Consider the following 19377-nt stretch of genomic DNA (forward strand, 5'->3'; position numbering starts at 1 on the left):
CTTAACATGGCATACTTTTATGTAGGGTCATGAACAAAAATGGTAAAAATTGAAAATTCAGTATTTTCATCTCTTAAAAACACTTGAAAGAAAAACAAAAAAACCCAAAAAATGTTATAATCTAAGAGGAAAAGGCAACATAATATTTACTTTATAAAAATAAACATAAAAAGACCTGACTAGTCCAGTGTAAACAGCCATAAAGTGCCAAAGTGCTACAGAAGGCATCAAATGTTAAGAACTGTAAATGTAACTACGTTAAAACAACCTGATATTCACCTTTAAAACACTGTTTGATGCCCCATAATACACTCGACTAAAGATAAAGTCTTTGAGGGGCAACTTTCACACTGAGATTAATATTTTGCTAAAAGGTCATTTTTAAGACTTCACACTTTTGGTTTCCCATCCTCCAGACCCATCAAGACTTTTAGAGCACAGTCAAACGTGTTGGCCAGGGTTTTTGGGTAACTCACATGCAAGGCATGAATGAGTCCAACCAACATGACAAATGCATCAGCCAGGGTGGGAAGATCAATGATTATGTTCCCCTCACCACGACTGCAACCTTCTCTGGGCTGAAGAGCGTGGCATCTGTTGAGCTGGCACTGACCAAACGGAGCCCGAGAGGTACGTCTTCAATATCTGGTTCATCAGACTGCCCCGCCTGAAAAGAAAGAACAAAGACATTTAAAATTTTATTCTCAATTCTTTTTCCTTCAAACTTGGCATTGCTTACTCTTGACAAGGATGAACATCCTACTGTTGTTCCCCTGCCTTGGGATTTTATTTACTGTACACACGATACTATTTGCAAAGACTAAATAAAAGCTGTTACTAATTCCCTTTTCTCAATGTTTAACTTCAGACCATCACATGTTGAAATCTCATGTAACACTGTAGAATAAAGGTGATCCATATTTCAACAGGAATTCTAAAGCATTTCACACATTAAACCATTCTGCTTCAAGTAGCCATGAGCTAGCGACCTACTGTGACCACGGAAGACTAGAAATCATTCCTAAAAGCAGTTAAAGACTAAAATCTTTGCTCAGTTTGCTCTGTCAGGCTGGTTTAAGTTTAAAATGTAGATATCTTGGAACCTGATCATATACAAAAGCACAAAATTAAAATTTTACTGCTTTGCAAAATTAAAGCTGCAAGCAGCATTGGAGGCCCCGCACCTACGGCGCTGCTCGGCCTATGTCGCCAACGCATACCCTGGCACCCCTCTTCCCACGTTTCTGTCACCTGCAAAGCAGCCAGACTTCAAATCATATCATTAAAGTCTTCACAACAGGTCATTTAGGCTTTAAAATCACTTCATGTTTCCAGGCTATGGGGTTGACAACATTCCTGTCATCAGGATGTGATGAGCAACGATCTGGGATGAGACATGTTTAGTGCAGATTTAGGACTGGACCCTGATATGGCGAGGGACCACTGTACCTTTTAACTACATGTTTTGGGGTGAGACTCACATTCCAAGTCTTCAGAAAGCTGGTGGCATCCTCACACAAGTAGGCAGGGAGAGCATGGAGGACAGCAGCACGTCTAATATTTACATCAACTTCCTCCTGCAATAAAACAACAAGTGTTTCACGGTGGATGCTTAAACACACATCTAAACTGTATAAGGCTCACATATTTACAGATATAAATTAAATTTAACAACTAACCTGAAGGTCATGAACCTTGAAAAGTTGCTCCAAAACCTCGGACACTTTCCCTGTGCGAGCAGCTGTCTTTCTAAATAAGGTCTGAAGACGGGGGGCATGTTGGTCCAATACAGCGTAGAAGTGGTTTTTCAGGTTAATGTTAGTAATTCTGTTGACGCTCTGCTGAGATCTGCATGAATACAAAATATGGTTTCGGTCACAAGTAACACATCAAGTGCAAAAAAAGGCAATGCAGGCGTGTGAAAAGGGGAAAGAGACAAGATTTTCCCTCACAAAATCCTCACTCATGCAGACCAATCCTTAAACAACTTCAGTTCACATTATTTAAATCTAATCTAGACCACGATGGACACAAGCTCACTACAGTCCACTTTTTAAAATGTTATGATGTATATATAATAAAGAAACAAGTAAATTCTCACCTGGGACTGAGGTTTCAGGGCAGGCCAGCGCTCCAGGATCTCAGCAACAGGCAGGTCATCCCTGACGACCTTCACGCGTCTCAGGGCAAAGGTGGTCCGCATTAACTTCGTCATAAGAATGGGATTTTTCTCGCTCTTCTTAACTTCATCTGCAATCTGCAGTCTCAGCCTCTCAAGGCGAGCAGCATCTTCCCCCCTTGGGAAATTGGGGAGGAAATTCACCTCTGTCCTTTTGGCTTTTTAATGTCAGTGTGTGGAGCTTTTTTGTCTGGATTGTTTTGACTTCTCTTTCCAGAATTTACTGCTACCTCCTGAAATCCAGCCCTACTTAACTTGGCACGATAGTTCCCCATCCTAAATTTGAGACTATTTTTCCAACCATACCACCCTGTCCTTGATCCTGGCTCTTTTAGGCTGAGATGATTTGTGACAAGTGCCTCTGCTACCACTGAAACTTCCCTATCATTTGGGTATGCTTTAAAACTGCATTTTAGCTGCCAGGGTTTCACGATTATCGTGCTTTTGTCCCCTAGATAACTTTACAGGTTTACCTGTTGTCTCATAAGCAATATCTCCCTCACCAAGTATGAGTCCTACCTCATAGGAAAAAGTGGGCATTGGGAAAACCTGTGGCCATCTCTCGATTCTTTCTGGAGTCATGGCAACGGGCAATATTATAGGATCATCTGATGCTACAGAACTGGCATCACTCTCAGACCGTCTAACTTTTAGTACAGCTCTCTGTGGAAGTTCCTCTATGTCGACAAGGGAACAAAGCTGCCCATCAAAGTCTGGATCTTCATAAGATAAGGCAAAGTCAAAGTCAAGCTTAAATTTTTCTTTGATAAGTTCTTTTAACTTATCCACAGATTAAAAACAGGCGTCCATCCATAGCATATGCTGTGAGGCTTACCGTATCATTTAGTTGTGACAGCTCATGGACAGAACAGGTGTCTCACAGTGTCAGCTCAAATGACCTTAGATGCTCACTGTACCAGCACTCGTAGTTCCTGAACAGAGTTGTTCACAAGCAGCAACTGCTCAATCATGCTGAATTTGGGAAGTCCTCCTGACAGTCCTGCAGAAACAAACCTTCCATTTGCATACTCTGTACCATTTATAGAAACTTTCGATGTGCTGTAGATGCTTTGACTGTCTGTCTTAGTTTGGACAAAGTCTTGTGCCACTTGGGGCAGAGTTGCAACCTGTATGGATTTGACACTTGAGGTTTGTGTGGAGGCTCTGAAAAATGACGGTACATTGAGGTGATACGCCATCATATGCTGATGCTTGGTAGCCAGTGTTTTTAAAATGTTCTTAAAATTTTTTGCATCCTGAATTGCCCTTTTTAAAAAGCTATGTTTTCCCTCAAACCTCATGGTCCACAAGTTGACAAGAGGACCAAAGCGCTTAGTCAGCTGTGGGTAATGTTCCACATAATGGTGGTTAGGTCGAAGTCTGGAAACACCGCTTTAAGAGTCTGCCTGTGATCACTTATTTTAGTTTGCATGTACTGGATTGATTCCTCTGTAAAACATGGTGACAACACTTGCTCCACAATTTCTTTCAGGTCCATCAATATGGCCCACACATCATCTCCTTCGGGGGTTTTATTCCCTATCATGAGTGGCAACAGCCTCAGCAAGGTGCAGTTTTCATGCCCATTTCCACCAATACTTTGTTTGGAAGGAAAGTTTATGGAATTGGCTGTGGTTTATCAAGCCTGTCATAGTGCTGGTATGGAAATGACTGAATTTTTGTGTTAAAATATTCCAGAGTGAAATACTTTAAGTGAATCATTCTGCCAATGCATAGGGCCAGCTCAACAGGTACAGTTCCCTCCAAGAGATCATGCAGTATGTCAGGTGGAAAACCAGTGATGGGATGAAAATGTTCCAGTGTTTTGCTGAGAGTACAATCACCTGTAACACCAACACAGGTGAGATTTTCCCCTTGCACGGCATTTTGTACATGAAGATCATGAGAAACTTCTCCTTCATTAACTTCAGTAGTTTGTATTTGGTCTGTAGTGCAGCAACAGAACCTGCACACATTATGTCCTCGGAAACCCCAAACAAAGCCAGCAAGACCATGAGCAGCCAAATTATCAGCTGCTACACAAAGCACAGTGCCCCTGACACACTCACCAAGACTTTCAATGCCACCCTTCTCTAAAGTGGGTTAGGGGTTAGCAAGCTACTGCTACGAAAATTGATAAAGAACTTTTAAATATTTTGTCATTGCACCGACTTGACTAACGAATACATTTTGGCATTCATTAATGACGCTGATAGCCTTTCAAATGCCTGCATGCATTTACAGAAACTCATAAGGCCAGAAGGCGAAGCTCTCGATTTACCAGTCGATCTACGTTCCTACCCTCACCTATGGTCATGAGCTGTGGGTCGTGACCGAAAGAAGGAGATCTCGTATACAGGCGGCTGAAATGAGTTTCCTCCGCAGGGTGGCCGGGCTCTCCCTTAGAGATAGGGTGAGGAGCTCGGTCATCCGGGAGGAGATCAGAGTAGAGCCGCTGCTCCTCCACATCGAGAGGAACCAGTTGAGGTGGCTCGGGCATCTGGTCAGGATGCCTCCTGGACCTCCCTGGTGAGGTGTTCCAGGCACGTCCCTCTGGGAGGAGACCCCGGGGAAGACCCAGGACACGCTGGAGGGATTATATCTCTCGGCTGGCCTGGGAACGCCTCGGGATCCCCCCACAGAGCTGGTAAATGTGGCTGGGGAGAGGGAAGTCTGGGCTTCCCTGCTTAGGCTGCTGCCCCCGCGACCCGACCCCGGATAAGCGGCGGAAGATGGATGGATGGATGGATGGATGGATGGATGTTTTTAAAGTCTATCTGAGTAGAAACAACCAGGAATGTACAAGAACATTTATCAACAGCTGTGTTCTAATAAAGTGCATCTAAAAGACATAGCCACATTTTTAGTGCTCATAGATTTCTTCACAAGATGAAGTTTTTAACTTTTTCTATGGCAGGTTGCTTAATGAGGGAACTGATTTTTGCTGTGTTTCATCACAGATCTGGTACACATGACAGGATGAGGAACACACCCAGCACTCAGTGTTCCACATCGTGCCAGATGTTGTGGACCTGTTGTAGATCTGTTGCTTTTCATTGGTTCTTTGAGTAGAAGCAGAAAAATCAATGTTATATTTCCATGGCGCTCAGGTGGTCTGATGTTAGCTCATGTTGCAGGATAAGGATGGATACTGCCAGCCAATCAGAGAGTCTTTGAAGACCATGCTGTCGTGGGGCTGGAGGATTGACAGAAGTGGTGAAGGCGATCACGCGACCCTGCACAATAAATCCAGACGATTCTCACAAGCCAGCCAAGTAAATGTTGGCATAATATGAACATTTCATTTATTTACAAAAAAATTAAAAAAGAACTGGGATGGAAAAAGTGGCATGAACCTACTCCCTCTTCTCACAGCTGTCATTTGAAGGAGCTCCAGCATTCAGCCCGAGACCCATCGATATGAGCAACGTTACCCTGTCCAGAGACATGCAGGTAAATATTGCTGCATTCACAGACATGGGAGAGGTATTGTAATGTTCTGTATCAAATGGGAAATAGGATATGTCTTTTACTTAGCTGGATTAATATGAGCAGTATGAATCATTGTGTTTCTGTAGTCTATGGCAGAGCTGCTGGCAGAGAATTATCATAATATCTGGGCCAAAAAAAAGAAGATGGAGCTGGAAGCACAAGGTAGATCCTCCACATCACCTGTAACACATCTTCACAACACTCAACTCAACTTTATTTATAAAGCCCTTTAAAACAACCAGAGTTGAAACAAAGTGCTTTATCTGTAAACAGAATAATAACAGAATAAAACAGTTAAAAGACATAAATAACAATAAAACAACGGGTCATACTAGGAATACGGAATGAAAACAATAAAACAAAATGAATAAATAGTGAATAAAACCAAAATTAAAACCACACTTTAACACTCTGACCGGAAACTGTCTTACGTTGGGTTGAAGGCCAAGGAATAAAAATGGGTTTTAAGATGAGTTGTAAAAATGGACAGTGAGGAGGCTTATGTAATGTGGAGGGGAAGCTCAGTTTAGAACAGAAAAAGCTCTGTCCCCTCCGAGCTTCAGTTTGGACCTCGGTACGTCCAGGAGCTGCAGGTCAGCAGACCTGAGGCACCGGGCAGGAGAGTGGAGGAGCTCAGAGAGGTGAGGAAGGACCAGAACGTTTAGAGATTTAAAAACAAATAAAAAATTAAGATGAATCCTGTAGGTCCCTGGCAGCCTGTGGAGGGAGGCCAGGATGGGTGTTATGTGCTCCTTCTTACGTACTCCAGTTAGGAGGCGTGCCGCTGCGTTTTGCACCAACTGGAGGACTGGCCCACCCCAAAATGAAGAGCATTTCAGTAATCCAGTCGAGATGTAACGATGACAGGGATTACTGTTTCTAACTGCTGCTGTGCAGGAAAAGGTTTTACTTTAGCCAGCTGTCTGATGTGGAAACAGCTGGATTCCAGAACCAATTTACTGATCCAGTTTAAAATCGCTGTCCATCTTAAAACTCAAGTTTGATACCAAATCAACAGACGGGGCTTCACGAGCTCCACTGGAACCAAACACCATCCCTTCAGTTCTTTCTTCATTAAGATGCAGGAAGTTTAGAGCCAACCAGGCTTTGATATCTTCCAGACATGCTAGAAGAGGAGCAATGGAGACGGCGTTTTTCTTTTTAGGAGGCATATATATATCTGACTATTATCAACATAAAAGTGAAATGAGATGCCATGCCTTCTCAGGATTGCTCCCAGGGGCAGTAAATACAGAGAGAAAAGCAAGGGCCCCAAAATCGACCCCTGTGGAATCCCATAAGGACGTGGAGCAGAGCTGGATTCAACATTTCCTAAACTCACACTCATGCTTCTGTCAGACAGATAGGACTTGAACCACTCCAGTGCAGTACCACAGATACCCAGTAGGTGGCATAACTGAGTCACTAAAGTGTTGTGATCTACAGTGTCAAACGCTGCTGTCAAGCCCAGTAAAGTAAGAATAGTTTAACCACCAGAGTCATTTGCTAAGAAGATGTCATTAAATACTTTTATCATGGCTGACTCGGTGCTGTGTCGTGTTTTAAAACCAGACTGAAACACTTCCAGAACATCATGTTCCTCTAAAAACAGCTTGACTTGAATATAGACAACTTTTTCCAAAAGTTTTATAAATAAAAGACAGTCTAGAGATGGGTCTGAAGTTGGCCAGCACGATGCTGTCCAGGCCAGGTTTTTTAAGTAGGGAACAGCATGTATAAAACTTAGTGGAATAACTCCAGATGACAGACTGCTGTTTATAACTGCAAGAACTGTCTTCCCTATACAAGGAAAGACAGCTTGCAGGACACCAGGAGGGATGACGTCATGGGGAAAAACCTGACGGCTTAATATGACCAATCAGATCTTCCAAGAGTGATGATTATATCAGCTCAAACTTCTGAAGAGCTGCAGAGCAGGGAACAGAGACAGAGGGGTCAGATGCAGCTGCAGAGATGAGAGTCCTTGCAGCAGCAACCTTATCAATGAACAAACGCAGGAAGCTGCAAGTCACAGAAGATGCCTCTAAGCGAGCAGGCTGCAGGGCATTTAAAACTGAATCAATGGTTTTGAATAATACATGTGGGTTGTGGCGATTAGAATCAATGATGTTCACCAAATATTTTCTTTTGGCCTCCTTAACAGTGCTGGTAACAAGGCCAGCAGTCCTTTAGGATGAGAAAGGAAACCTGCAGTTTGTCCTTCTTCCACTCCCATCTGACTGCATGAGTTTCCTCATTAAACCAAGACTTAGAATTAGCTCAAGGCTTCACAGTTTTAATGGAGCCACAGAGTCCAGTATGGTCCGACAGGAGGAGTTGAACCAGGAGCAAAGCTCCTTGTATCAGCAGAGGCAGGGTAAGCGCAGAGCTGGTTGAAAGCCACAGAAAACTGACCAGCAGTTAAAGGGTTAAAAATCCTGCGATGCTGAACAGGAGGCAGATTTAAAATCAGCATCAAACACAACTGGTGTATGATCAGAAACAGCATCAACACAAATCTCCAAGTTTGACATGGATATGCTATAAGCGAGGACGAGGTTTAATGTGTGTCCATGTTGATGTGTGGGAACACACACACACACACACACACACACACACACACACACACACACACACACACACACACATACACACACACACACACACACACACATGCACGCACACACACTGCACCAAGTTAAAAGAGTCAATAAGGCTTAAAAAGTCCTTCACCAATGGCCGATCAGGACAACATGAATATTAAAATCCCCAAGAAAAATAGCAACGTCATACTTAGACACTATTTCAGCCAGATGATTGGAAAAGTCTTTCACAAAGTCCTTGTTGTATCTGGGTGGTTGGGATATGACAGCACACAGCACCGGGTTGGAGCAACCCACCTCAAATAATGTCCCTTCAAAGCTGGAGAGTGCAGATCAAATAGTGCTGGTTACATTTAAAAACAGTTTTAAAAATCGCTGCTGTCCCTCTTCCATAGCCTGATGTCCGCGGGGAGTTAAAATAAGAACAGTCGAGAGGTAAAAGCTCAGCCAGAGCGGTACCGATCCAGGTCTCTGGCCCACAGAGGAAACCCAGGGCACGGGAACTGAAGAAATCCTTCAAAATGAAAGTTTTGTTTGCCAGGGATCTGGTGTTCACCAAGCCAATCCTGGTTAGGGCAAATCCCGTAGTCCGATAGGTTGGGAAGTCCAGGGTGGAGTCCTCAAGAGCTGATGTTCCATCTGGCGTTGAGAGATTCGGGGAGGGCAGGAGTGGCAGGGTCGGATCTCCTCAAAAAGCCGGCGACGGGCACTGGGCAGGCATCAATTTGGTTTAGGAAGCATCGGAATACAGCAAAGGGATATAATACTCCATATCCCATTTCCTGACTCCGTGACATGGGTCATACTCCCTGTTCACTGCTTTGGGCAAGCAGAAAGGCAGTGATTTTGAGGAAAATCCAAAATATAAAAAACAGTGAATCGGGCTAACTTTGGTAGATAAAGCACAAATTTTTAGTGCAGTGGTTCAGTCAGTTAGGAGAGATACTGCCAGAGTTTCTGTCTCGGTTTCGGGTCTTTCTTTGCACTGCTGGGGTCAGACTCTGTCGTTAACACGTTTCTCTAAGATTCAACAGCAGCTGAGTCCGTGATGCGGGTCACACTCCCGTTCACTGCTCGGGACAAGCAGAAAGAGGCGGTTTCAGCCGGCTGAGAAATCAAGCTGAGTGGACTCAGCTGGGTCAGCCTGAGGTACTTTAGCAGCCCAGGCACGTTGTAGCGTCAGCCACTGTGTCAGCCCACGTCGGGTTAAAGGAGTCATCGCCCGGAAATTGCACTTTTTCGAGTTAAAACCTGCGTATTAGTGTTGGGCGGAAGTGGTAACATCCCCGGAAGCCTTTCTGTTGAAGACGGCCGGGTTTTTACGTTTGGACGCTTTGTTCGCAGCAAAACTGGCCGCAAGGCTGAAGTCTCGCAAACGCATTTTTTTTTTTTTTTTAAATTTTCTCTCCGGGGAGCTATTTGCATTAACCTGCCCCTTTTCCAGCCTAAATACACCTGCTGGACCTGCCTCAGTTGCTATTAGCAACAAGCTGTGTGAAGACGTGCGAGCAGCGATCATGTCGGTTGTCTGTTAGCAAAACCAACATCGGCAGGTTTTTTTTCTCTCCCTTCATCAGCGGACCAAACTACCAGGGACAGATGGATTACATTATTTTTTTGCTGATAATGCACCTGCATCTCTGCCGGCTGCGGCCTGTTTGTGCCAAACATGTTGCTAACATTTGGGAAAATACCAGGTGAAGACGGCATCAACCCGGTTGGAAAGAGGAGCAATTGCAGCTGTAAGCGGCTCAGCATCAATGCAGTCGGTAAGTGTCACTACTGCTATAAAGTTCTGCTTTGTGTGACAGACGTGACTTGAGCTGATGACGATAAGGCTAATGCTAACGGCAATGCTAACGGGACGAGCCAGAAGGTTTAACGTCCTGCAGCGTACAAATGAGCCACAGGTTTTATTTTCTTATATCCATCCTATGCTCTGCCACGTAAATGTTTGTAAATGACTTCTCTATTTATTATTTTCCACGCCTGCTACCACACAGTAAGTACTCATGATGGATGTAGCTTGCCCCAACATGACATGCAGTTGTAATAATCATAATGATAATTTAACAAGGTGACCATCATGTAGTCTGATGTTGGCACCTGTTGGATATCAACAGGGAGGATATTTTATTTCCAATCCTCGTCCTCCTTCTGACATCTTCACGTCATGTTTGTAAAACGGGAGCTGTGCAGGATTAATATCTGCAGCTGCAGCCTCTGTGGATGTGGAGGTCTGACTCCTGGTATGATTGATCTAAAAGATATGTTTTATTTTATCTACATGCAGTGAAGACACAGAGGTTAGGGAAAATTGTGTCTGTGTATAACTGTGTGAAATAAAATAAGTGTGTTTTTAATATTCTATGTTAATATTTCAGTGTGAAAACCTGTTTTATTCGATCAGCTTTTTCTAAAAATAAAAGTATGCAAAGCACTTTGTGTTGCCTTTGGCATGAAAATGCTTTATAAAGTTTGATTTGATCTATTTGTATTACAATATTTGATTCCTCTTAAACTGCAGCTATTTACACCTACAATCTATTTATGTGATGATCTGATATTTTTATAACTTGTATTTGCAGATTTTAGTCCAGCACATCTCACACCATGCGCAGCACCAGCGGTCTACTGATGTCTGAAAGTTGATGTTGGAGCAGACTGACCCTACAATGCAGGCAACAACTGGAACACAGCTGTCATCAAGGACTTTCCACCCTCTCGGCAGAAATGCAGGTTTGTCATTTGATTAATTTTACATACAGAAAATGATAATAAATCAAACACATATACATTCTTAATGGAAGCCAAGAGGCACTTTTATTGCTTGTTCTGATGTCAATATCTGGTTCTGTGCAGAAAAGGAACCCAGACGACAGCAGTGAAGGTAACATCTCAGTCAGTCTGGACGAAGATGATGATGAAGACGGTGCTGTGGAGGCTTGCTCATCTGGCTCCAGAACCACGAGAGTCCACATAAAACCCAGAAAACTCAGCTACTGTGTTAACAGAATCAATAAATCAATAAGAGTGAAAATGATCATTTTTATTTTATTACATTGAAAATGAGCATTGATTTTATTTCTATTCTTTATTTCAGAATTCAGATGCATAAATGTGTATGTGGTAAAGTTGTGTATTTACTTTAATTCTATTGCTATTGTCCTAAGTGACTGCAGCAAAGTTACTATTTGTTATATGTAATATGAAATGGCAAGATCATAAATAATCAGTTATTTTACAGTTATTTGCCATTTGATTAGCTTTATTTCTGAATTTTTGGGCATTGAAGAGAAACTTGCCTCTCATTCCCTCCGACAGGTAAATGTACATAATCCTGCTCCTAAATGTTTCCTGCATTTTGTAATGAAAAAGCACTGAAGCAGACTGGTTCCATGCCAGGATGTTGGGTCAGACACGGAGGAGTTTGGACCTGCTTTAACCTTCTCAGCACCTAAGGAAATGAAAAAAGAAATTTTATTTTCTAAGCACAGTAATATCTTGCTGTATATTTCTATTGGCATGTGCAGCTTAACAAACAATTAGACCAACATAATAGATGGTAAGTGATGCTGGAATATATAAAACACGAGTCTACAGTAGCAGGAAGCCTGATCAATGATACAAGATAACTGACTTCATGTTATTTATCTGTACAGTAACACAGCAGCCCACATCAGTGGTTGCATCAACCAGAGATCTGTCATGTTGACATAACGACATTTTTCACACTCCTGGCTAAAACGGGAAATCTGAATAAGCTAATTAGTTTAGAAAAACACGTGATGGTAAATAAAACCTCAATAAAAAGCGCTGCTCCGTAAAACTCAGTGTGGTTAAAATGTGTGTGAGCTTATCTGGGTGCAGACCGGCCGGCAGCTGGACACTGAACGTACCGACCGGTTCAGTCAACATCAGTTTCATTTTTTAAATCTGTAACTTCGGATTGTGTGAAAAAGTATATTTATTGTTTAAAAAACGGTCCAACACGGAATAAAACTGAGACATATTAACATGAACGACATGCCTCGTTGTCAACATGCTATCTGACTTTACAGCAAGGCGAGCAGACATTAAAAATGAGGACTTTACCATTCAGAGACAGTTTGGTGTAAACGTGCTCCTTCCACCATCTCGGTATCTTCTCTCTCAGGCTCAGAGTCCGGTTCAGACATCAATGCTGAATTCAGAACGCTGCTGCTGTCGGGTTAGCTGCTATTACTAGCCGCTAATGTTTTTAGCATGGAGACGACTGGCCTCGCCCCCCCTTCCAACTCCGGACTTCCAGCGATCAATCAGCGAGCAGCTCATTAACATTATTTTAATCGATGTCGAGGTTGATGAAAATCTCACGTGAATTCTCACGAGAAAATGTTTATTATGAATAAAGTGTCAGAAAAAGCACTTTTATCATTTTTTTGTTTAATAAGTTTTTAAACAGTTATTTAAAAACCATTAGAGGACAGTGGGCACATGAAAAGACCAGGTTATGACTCCTTTAAGACCACAAAGGGCAAAGACCTGCGAGTCTACCTGTGCGAATCCACCAAGCGAAGGATCCACCAGCTAAGATCATAACACCATGTACCGCCAACCCATCCCCATCCGATATGGGTACAGACCAAGGCGTGTCTCCCACAGACAATGCAATTCACACGCTATCCGGATCCTTTGTCACCTCCCGTCTCTGGAACTGTCAGTCCACAGTAAATAAAACAGAATTCATCAGCTCACTGATGTCAGTCTCAGACGTTCAGGTCCTGGTCCTGACTGAGACCTGGATCCGGCCGGAAAACACAGCTCCTCCAGCTGTCCTCTCCCTTAATGCAGATTTCACCCAGACACAAAAACCCACACACATACTCCCCCCCCCCCCCCCCCCCCCCCTCCAAACACACACACACACACACACACACACACACATACCAACTGACTCACATACTACCTCCTGACACACACCCTACCCGCCCCATCCATTACACATGCTCCATATCACACCCCCCCACCCCCCCTTCCCCCACTCACATACTCCCGCATGCACACATACACCACATAACACAACACCGCTCATGAGCTCCCTCTCTACACACCTCGACACACACACCCCTTCTCACCCCCAATTCACTCCCTCCCTTATTTATCAGCACACACGACCCCCACCACACCTCCAATCACCCCCTCCTCCCTACACACACACACCCCAACTCACCTTTCCATTTCCATTCATACCCTACCTCCTGTATGTGCCCACACCTCCAATCCCGTCCCTCCCCCTCTACACCCCACTTACATACTCCTGCATTATTCACACACCCCCAATTGCACACTTCCCCACCCCACTTCCACTCTACCCATAAAACCCCCCCTCCCCCCATCTCTACTCTCTTACATTCCATCCACAATCCATTCGCTCCCGCACGCCCTCATCTTTCCTTCCCAACATGTCCCATGTGGGACGCCCCTGGGGGAGCAGAAACCAGTAAGGCCCCGATCAGGGCCCCCACCGCTACTGCCCACCACCCCCAGCGCCCCGCCCTGCCACCCCCCAGACACAACTGACCCAGCAACCCCCAAAGCCAGCAGAGTTCTCCCCCCATTCAGGCCAGCCCAGACCCAGATCTACTGAGCAGCCATCCCACCCCGCCTAAACCGCACCCCCCAGCAAAGCCCCAGAAACAGGGGTGTGAGAGGACCCCTTCTCCCCTTCCCCCCTCCCCGCTAATGACTGTGAAGTGTGTGATGTTTTTAATTTAAATTGAGGGGCAGTAACCCCACCATGTTGGGGAGAGGGACTGCCTAAGCGGCCCCGCCCACCATACACTGCATGGCCCGCCCCCCAAAACAAGTCCATGAGTTGTCAGTGTGTTTTTTGTGATATGGTGTCTAAGTGTAATTAAAACTGGGAGGTGGGCCAGTACTGGGTGCAGTGATCAAGACCACCTTCATGGCCTTTCTCACCACCCAGGACACCGTGCCCACCTCCCAACACCTTGCCTGTGTGTGGTGGAGAGCAGGGAAGGGGATTTAGGACCAGAGGGAAGTGACTTCCTCTAGAAGGTGAGCTGCCATCGGCACTAGGCACGCCCCCATTGCCAGGGCCCCTGAGGCCAGGACAAGCAGGAGCAGCTGCCCCAACAGCCAGAGCCCTCACCAACGCCAACCAAGGAGCGACCGCTGGGCCCAGGAGGCACCAATCAGCCACATACAAAGGGCGGCAGGAAGGCAAGGAGGGGAAGGGGCGGCAGAAGGGGACCCCAGACCAACGGTCCACCGTCCACACACCCACCCAGAACACTCCCCACCCGGAGACATGCTGGAGTCCCTCCGTGCCTACACCCCAATAAGTTACCACACAAACACCTTCCTCACCTATGTCCTACCCTCTTCATAACCACTACCTCTCTACCCCCATACACACAAACCACTATCCATCTGCCCACATGCACCCCAACACTCCTCTATATGCCCCTCTATCCTCCCATCCCCCATACACATGTACCACTATGCACCCATATACTTGCACCCCAACACACACGCCTACCCCGATCACTGTGTATCACTACACTCTCCCATACATCCCCCTTACCCCTCATCCACATGCACCAACACACTCCCCCATACACACCCCTACAACCCCCCCATCCACTTGTAGCACCACACTCCCTCATACACACACTCCTACCCTACCCCAGCCACATGTATACACATACACACACACTCACATGCACGCACACACACACATGCGTGCGCACACACACACATACAAACGCGCACACACAAACGTGCACACACACACCGATCCCCAACCATTTTGGTCCCGGGTCCACAACCAGGCACCTGTCCCCCACCGCAGCGGCAGATCCAGGTCAGCCCAGCCCTCCACGGCGGAGGCCAACGCCCCCCACCCCCAGGAGACAGGGGACAGCCCGGGCCCCCGGAGCGCAGCGCCCCCACTCAGCCCACCCCACAGCCACAGGGTCAGAACCCGCCGGCCAAGCCCTTGTCAGTGGCCTCGCCCTTCAGTGCCCACAGGCAACCCCAACTGTTGGCCCACCCAAGGGCCGGGAACCCAGCAACCCCAGTGGTGGGCCAGGCAAGATCCCCACTCAGAGGCCCACCACCGACTCACAGCCCCCAGAGACCTCCAACCCGCCTCCAACCCCCAGCGCATCGAGGTCACACTCCCCCCCACTAAGTGATGGAGCTGATCACAGGCTAGTGAGGATTGGATCTGCAGAGTTGAACCCTGTTATTTTCACCCAAGTGACCCAGTAGGCACATTTTGGGGTTTGTAGGGATATTACATTTAAACAAGTCTGACAGATCTTTACATACCTGGAGCCAGAATCTCTGGACAGACCACAGAGCATGATAGTAGTTGTCTATTGTGTTGTCAGTACAGTGTGAACAGATATTTGATTGTGACAGACCCATCCTGAACATCCCGTGTCCTGTATAATGAGTTTTATGCAGAATTTTGAATTGTATTAATTGCATGTTTGAATTCTTAGTCATTTTGAATGTGTTTGAGCAGATTTGTGACCATTCATTTTGACTGAAGTTGCTGGATAAGTCTGCTTCCCATTTAGAAGTTGGGAGAGAGATGGAATCTTCTGGCTTTGATAGTAATCCATATATTTTGGATCGTAACTTTGTGGCATTGAGATTTAAGAATTCTGTAGCCCTGATAGGTAACTGTAAGTTTAGTTGATCAGGGGTGTATTTCTTACCTATGATAGATTTAAGTTGGTGGTATTCTAAAAATTTGGTGCTGCTGATTTCATATCATGAAGTAATTACAGCAAATGGCAGAAAATTTCCATTTTCTCTTATATGTTCTCAATAAACCCAACAGATGAGAATATTGATCAGTTTCTTAGCGATATTAATCTCCCAAAATGAAAACATGAAAATAAAATTGCTCTACATTCACCTATTTCAGTTCATGAGCTCCATAAAGCTCTCCAGTACATGCCAAACAATAAAGCACCAGGTCCAGATGGTTACCCAGCTGAATTCTACAAAGAATTCTGGACAACACTGACTCCAACCTTTCACAGCATGATTTCAGAAATAAAAGAAAAAAAAAAGAATACCCACGAATATGAACTTAGCTAATATTACAGTACTATTTAAAGCAGGAAAAGACCCTGTACTTCCATCCAGTTATCGTCCAATTTTATCAATAAATGTAGCTCTCAAAATAATCAGCAAAGCGCGAGCCAGAAGGATAGAAAAAATAACCCATTCCATTATTCACGCTGATCAGAAATAGTTAAAATTAACAGAAACACAAACCAGTCCAAACCAGACTAGATGGACAGCTGCACACACTGGCGCCATCTTGGATTGACCTCTTTCATCACCTCCACAACATCTTCACAATACCTCCACATCACCTCTAACACGAGCCCTTGATTTGTCAGTCACATGCAGCAGATGTTGCCGTGTTAGAGTTCGCGCCACGGCCAGCTGTGCTGAAGAGCTGCCGCCTTTACCAAGTCGCCTAAATGTTTAGTTTGTATGTTTGTTCATCATTATCAGGTCAGTTATTAAATTATGTTATTTATCAGTGACCTTTTAGTTGGATTTTTATTTAGTTGGTTTGCTATTTAGCTGGTTAGTTATTTTGGTATTAAATTGGTTTGCATATTTCGTCGGTTAGTTAGTATTAGTGAAGAAAAGATAATCTAGATTTACACCAAAATTTAAAAAGATCCCATCGTTCCACAATGTTTCATGGTGTCACTGATGTTTCCAAAGCCCTGACAGAGAGAATCAGCTTGTTCCACTAATTTACACTGGGATCTGATGATGAAAGTTAAACATTAACACCAAGAAATATGTTTACCTTCAGCATTGTTTACTGTTTATTGTCCTTAAACATGACTGGAAGTTTTCCACCCTGCTCTCATACTGTCATCTACAGGTGGAGGAAGCCATCCTTTGTTGGTTCCATATGATACACTGACTGCCAAAGAGAAATTCAAAGACAAAGAAAAAGCACAAGACATCCTGAAGTTTCTTCAGATCAACGGCTACACTGTATCCAGGTCAGAATCCTTTTTAATATGTGTTAAAAGACGCTTAAATTTGGAAAGCAGTTATTTATTTATTTATTTTTTTAGCAGCATAACCTGTTCTTGCTGTTTCTATCAAACAACCTGACAGTCAAATTTAATCATATATGAAAACATATCCTCTAGTTTCTTCTTGGGTGGGTTTGTCCAAAGTGCAAGATTAAAAAAAACACGCTTTTAATTAATGTTCCTATGTATCAAAATCATAAGAACAAATTATAGATTAATAATTTAAAATTTGATTTTATCGAAGCAGGTCAGATATAGAATACCAGCACATGGGGAGAACATGCAAACTCCTCACAGAAAGGCCTCCATTTGAGCCTCTCCCAGCCGAGGATCAAACCAGTTAAATTCTTGCTGTGAGGTCACAGTGCTAACCACTATGCCACCATGCAGCCCACATAATTACCAAGTCCATGAATATCAAATAAAAGAAAAGTGCCTCTGTACATGTATCTAGAAGACAAATATTGTCTGTAAAGAAATGTGACATTGATTTTTTTTTTTTTTTTTTTTTTAAATATTTTGGGCATCGGGGGTTAATTTATACTCAGAAATAATCTGCCTTTTCATTTTGGTGGCCCAGGAAATTAATTAAAGATTCGTTGGTGGACACCAGCAGTGAGGGATGCCGTCAAGCTGAAGAAGGAGTCCTATTGGGTCTTCTTGGCCTGTGGGACTCTGGAGGCAGCTGATGGGTACCGGCGGGCTAAGCGGCATGCGGCTTCGGCTGTCGCCAAGGCAAAAACTCGGGCATGGGAGGAGTTCGCGAGGCCATGGAGAAAGACTTCCGGACGGCTTTGAGGAGATTCTGGTCCACCATCCGGCGGCTCAGGAGGGGGAAGCAGTGCTCCATCAACACTGTGTACAGTGGAGATGGGGAGCTGCTGACCTCAACTCGGGACATTGTGGGTCGGTGGAAGGAATACTTCGAAGACCTCCTCAATCCTACCAACACGTCTTCCGATGAGGAAGCAGAGCTGGAGGACTCAGGGGTGGACTCTCCTATCTCTGGGGCTGAAGTCGCTGAGGTGGTCAAAAAGCTCCTTGGCGGCAAGGCCCCGGGGGTGGATGAGATCCGCCCGGAGTTCCTTAAGGCTCTGGATGCTGTGGGGCTGTCCTGGCTGACACACCTCTGCAGCATCGCGTGGACATCGGGGGCAGTACCGCTGGACTGGCAGACTGGGGTGGTGGTCCCCCTTTTTAAGAAGGGGGACCGGAGGGTGTGTTCCAATTACAGGGGAATCACACTCCTCAGCCTCCCTGGTAAGGTCTATTCAGGGGTCCTGGAGAGGAGGGTCCGTCGGATAGTCAAATCTCGGATTGAGGAGGAGCAGTGTGGTTTTCGTCCTGGTTGTGGCACAGTGGACCAGCTCTATACCCTCTTTGGGGTCCTGGAGAGGGCATGGGAGTTTGCCCAACCAGTCTACATGTGCTTTGTGGACCTGGAGAAGGCATTCGACCGTGTCCCCCGGGGGCTCCTGTGGGGGGTACTCCGGGAGTATGGGGTACCGGGCCCCCTTGTACGAGCTGTCCGGTCCCTGTAGGACAGGTGTCAGAGCTTGGTCTGCATTGCCGGTAGTAAGTCGGATTCGTTTCCGGTGAGGGTTGGACTCCGCCAAGGCTGCCCTTTATCACCGATTCTGTTCATAACTTATATGGACAGAATTTCTAGGTGCAGCCGAGGTGTTGAGGGGATCCGACTTGGTGGCCTCAGGATTGGGTCCCTGCTTTTTGCAGATGACGTGGTCCTGTTTGCTTCACACAAACAGGACCACCATTTAAAAGTCACACCCGACAACTGACCAAAAACAGTTTCTATCATCTAAGAAACATCTCTAAAGTAAGGAGGTTGTTGTCAAAATCAGATCTTGAAATGATCATCCATGCTTTCATCTCGAGTCGCATTGATTACTGTAACTCTGTTTTCACTTACATAAATAAGACGACTCTAAATAAGCTTCAAATTGTGCAGAACTCTGCTGCCAGACTTTTGACAGGTGCAGCCAGAACAGCC

At 45.0% G+C, this 19377-nt stretch overlaps 1 protein-coding gene across 1 annotated transcript in view; it reads left to right on the forward strand.

Moving 5' to 3' along the window:
- Window positions 1–19377, forward strand: part of ryr2a (ryanodine receptor 2a (cardiac)) — a gene marked incomplete at its 3' end in the record, with an annotated part of 479882 nt that overhangs the window by 237245 nt on the left and 223260 nt on the right. The window contains exons 57-60 of the mRNA XM_079260659.1: window positions 5317–5454; window positions 5555–5632; window positions 5758–5833; window positions 17207–17330. Of these exons, the coding sequence (XP_079116785.1) occupies window positions 5317–5454; window positions 5555–5632; window positions 5758–5833; window positions 17207–17330 (416 nt within the window). The remainder of the gene's footprint in view (window positions 1–5316; window positions 5455–5554; window positions 5633–5757; window positions 5834–17206; window positions 17331–19377) is intronic.

The sequence above is a fragment of the Telmatherina bonti genome, assembly GCF_933228915.1.
Source record: "Telmatherina bonti genome assembly, chromosome: 21".
NCBI classification, from domain to species: Eukaryota; Metazoa; Chordata; class Actinopteri; order Atheriniformes; family Telmatherinidae; genus Telmatherina; species Telmatherina bonti.